The following is a 3,757-nucleotide window of genomic DNA, read 5'->3' on the forward strand; positions in this document are numbered from 1 at the left end:
GCTCTCAGTAATTACAGGGATGAAGTTAAAGGAGGGTGTGAACTTCCTAGAGAATAGAATCATCCCAGGAATGTGCATGAAGAGTTGTAGATGGTTTAATTACATTGAATTTTTCTGTCTTAAAAATATCTTGAATTCATAAATGTATATAGATGCAGTATGGTAAATTAGAAACCTTTTAAACTAGCTGAGTGACAAGTTTTAAGATGAAATTTGGTTCAAAATAAGCCTCTATAACCAACTGTTTTTGAGCCTCAAAAGTAAACAGGAAAAGTTCTCAGGTATTTTCTGTGTCACCTAATTCCGAGACATTGAACAAAATATGTTGCTGAAGGGATCCGTGTCATTCGAGGATGTGATCGTGGAGCTCACCCAGGAGGAATGGAGGAGGATGGGCCCCAGGGACCGGAGCCTATACAGGGATGTGATGCTGGAGAACTACGGCCACCTTGTTGCAGTGGGTGAGCGGACCTGCCGTGGGACTCCTTCTGTAGCATGTTTGCTTTTTTTTTTTTTTAATTATCAAGACACATAGATTCTTTATAGAGATTAAAGGCTTCATAGACTTAGGACTAAAAGGTCTAATGTAATTGAAGCGTTTACAGAAACAGAAAGAGTTTTTGTCATTATCTTCCCTTGGAAAACATCAGATGGATATTCTCAGTTAATACTTTTATAACTGTGTCTTTTTCCATCCAAGTGCTCATGAATCTGTTCCATTTATGCCCTCAATTATTTTATTACAGGGTGTTGCATTACCAAACCCAAGGTTATCCTCAAGTTGGAGCAAGGAGAAGAACCATGGTCCCTAGAAGTCAAATTCCTAAACCAGAAGTACCCAGGTGAGTGAGTGTTGACAGAAGTAGCCTTGGGTTGATAGATCTTATCAGAAGAACACCTTAAGAAGTTTTTCTTTTTTTTTGGGTAACAGCTTATTGAGATATAATTTGCATCTCATACAATCCATTCAAAGTGTATAATTCAATGGCTTTTAATGTGTTTATAGATACAGTGTGCCTTCTGTATCCATGGGTTCTGCATCCATGGATTCCAGCAATTATAGATTGAAACTATTTTTAAAAAGTGCATCTCTACTGAAAATGAACAGACTTTTTTGTCATTATTCCCTAAACAATATAGTATACAACTGTCTACTGTCTCTGTTTTATGAGGCTAGTAAGTAATATGGAGACCATTTAAAAAATACCAGAGGATTTGCATAGGTTATATGTAAATACTGTGCCATTTTATATCAAGGACTTGGGCATCCATAGATTTTGGTATTCAAAGGAGTCCTAGATCCAATCCTCTAAGTGACGACTTTATGTACAAACGTCATCACCTCAAAAAGAAATCTGTACCCTTTAGTTGTCACTCTTTTATACCCCTGACTGCTCCAGCTCTAAGTAGACATTAATCTACTTGTGTCTCTGCAGATCTGCCTATTCTGGACATTTTGTATAAATTGAATCATATAGTATGTGGTCACTTGTGATTGGCGTCTTTTGCTTCACTTAATGTTTAAAAGGTTCATGTTATAGCATATATCAGTGTTTCATCCTTTTTATGACCAGATACTATTTCATTGTTTGGATATACTGCCTGTGTTTCCATTCATCAGTCAGTAGATACTTGGACTACCACCTTTTGGCTATTATGGATAATGCTGATATTAACATTCATTTACAAGTTTTTGCATGGACATATGTTTTTATGCCTAGGCATGAAATTCTGGGTTGTGTGGTACTTCCGTTTATCTGATTAAGGAACTGCCAGGCTGTTTTTCTAAGTGACATCACCATTTTCCATTCCTAACAACAGCCCAGAGGGATTCTGATTTTTCTATATTCTTACCAACATTTGTTTGATTCCAGCCATCCTGGTGGATGTGAAGTGGCATTTCCTTGTGAGTTTGATTTGTTTTTCTTTATTAGGCAGCTAGGGCTGTCATAATAAAATACCACAGATTGAGTGGATTAAACAACAGAAACTCTCTCAGTTCTGGAGGCTGAAAGTCCAAGATCAGGATGCCAGTAAGTTGGTTTCTGGTGAGGCCTCTCTTTCCTGGTTTGCTGAAAGCCACTTTTCTTGCTGTGTTCTCACATGACCATTCCTCTGTGCGTAGCCACTGGGGAAGAGAGAGAACACCCTGGTGTTTGTTCCCTTTCTTGTAAGGACACCAGTGCTACTGGATTAAGGCCTCATCCTTATGGCCTCACTTTAACCTGGATTATGTCCTAAAGGCCTTGTCTCCAAATACAGTATTACTGGAGGTTAGTTCTTCAACATATGAATTTGGGGATGGGACACAGTCCATAACAGTTTCTTTGTCACTAATGATGTCAAACATCTTTTCATATGCATCTTAGTCTTTGTCTGTACTAATAAATGATTCCAGAAATTAAAAAAAATATAGTATTCAATATAATTCCTAGAAGAAAATATAAAATCATCTTAATTATTAGAAGTGATATGCACTAGCTCGGCTTGGTGGCTCAGCCTGTAATCCCATGCCTAGGGAGGTTGAAGTGAGTAGATTGCCTGAGCCCTCCTGTTCAAGACCCACTTGGGCAACAAGACCTCATCTCTACAATAAATCAAAAAACCATCCATACTTGGTAGCGCATGCCTGTAGTTCCGGCTACTTGGAAGGCTGAGGTGGAAGGATCGCCGGAGCCCAGCAGGTCAAGGCTGTTGTCACTGGGAGTAGCCACTGCACTCCAGTCTGGGCGAATGAGTGAGACTTCAACTCAGTAAAAAAAAAAGTGATATACACTTATTGAAAGTTTTTGTTGTGAAGCCATATAAACAAATGGCTTTACATAAAGATTGACATAATTTAGATCAAGCATATCTCCCAGTCAATATATGTAAAAGATTAGAGCATATTGACTGGCTAAGTAAGCTGTCTCTAAGTATAAAACTTAGAAAAATTGTTATAATAGATGGTAAAATTGTTAGTCCATCAAAGTAAAATAATTTAGATTTCATGTTCTGTTATCATTCAGGTTTGAATTCAGATAATAAGAACATTAAAGTCTCGCCTGAGAGCCCAGATAAAAGAAAACATTTAAGGATTTGAATTACTGAATCAAATAATATGATATCAGTGTTCTAAAACAAAGGAATAAAGTTCTAAGAATCCAAAAAACTCCCTCGGGTTACAGTCCATGTTCTCCTACCGCTTCTTTCTAGAGTGTTCAAATACAGTTAGTTATTTGCTTTTCTGGTTAAAAAAGATAGATTAAAATGCCCTCACAAGAAGATACCACAGCTAGCTAGCTTACCTTCCACCATGTGAGTCTATTTCAAGAATAGTCTATAACCCAAAGAGGTCACACAAGAATGCTCTTTCTAGAGTGTTCAAATACAGTTAGTTATTTGCTTTTCTGGTTAAAAAAGATAGATTAAAATGCCCTCACAAGAAGATACCACAGCTAGCTAGCTTACCTTCCACCATGTGAGTCTATTTCAAGAATAGTCTATAACCCAAAGAGGTCACACAAGAATGCAACTGTATTGGCACCCTATTCTGAGACTTCCAGCCTCTCAATCCGAGAAAAATAAATATTTTTTATTTAAGCCAGCCTAATTTGTTATAGTAGCCCATGTTGTTTTATTATCTGTTGAATGTCTGTTGTGTCAGTAGTTTCCCCTCTTGCATTTCTGATATTGATAATTTGTGACTTTTTTCTGCTTATCATTGAAAAAACTTTTTAAATAACTAAGCTTTCATTTGATTTTCTGTGCTGTTTTC

General features: G+C 37.1%; 1 protein-coding gene across 1 annotated transcript in view; it reads left to right on the forward strand.

Annotated features, from left to right (window-relative positions):
* Positions 1–248: 248 nt before the first annotated feature.
* Positions 249–3,757, forward strand: part of LOC103259102 (zinc finger protein 658-like) — an 8,853-nt gene continuing 5,344 nt past the window's right edge. The window contains 2 exon segments of the mRNA XM_008056769.1: positions 249–461; positions 747–842. Of these exon segments, the coding sequence (XP_008054960.1) occupies positions 323–461; positions 747–842 (235 nt within the window). The 5' untranslated portion in view covers positions 249–322.

The sequence above is a fragment of the Carlito syrichta genome, unplaced genomic scaffold, assembly GCF_000164805.1.
Source record: "Carlito syrichta isolate Samal-C Ts95f unplaced genomic scaffold, Tarsius_syrichta-2.0.1 Scaffold302513, whole genome shotgun sequence".
NCBI lineage: Eukaryota > Metazoa > Chordata > Mammalia > Primates > Tarsiidae > Carlito > Carlito syrichta.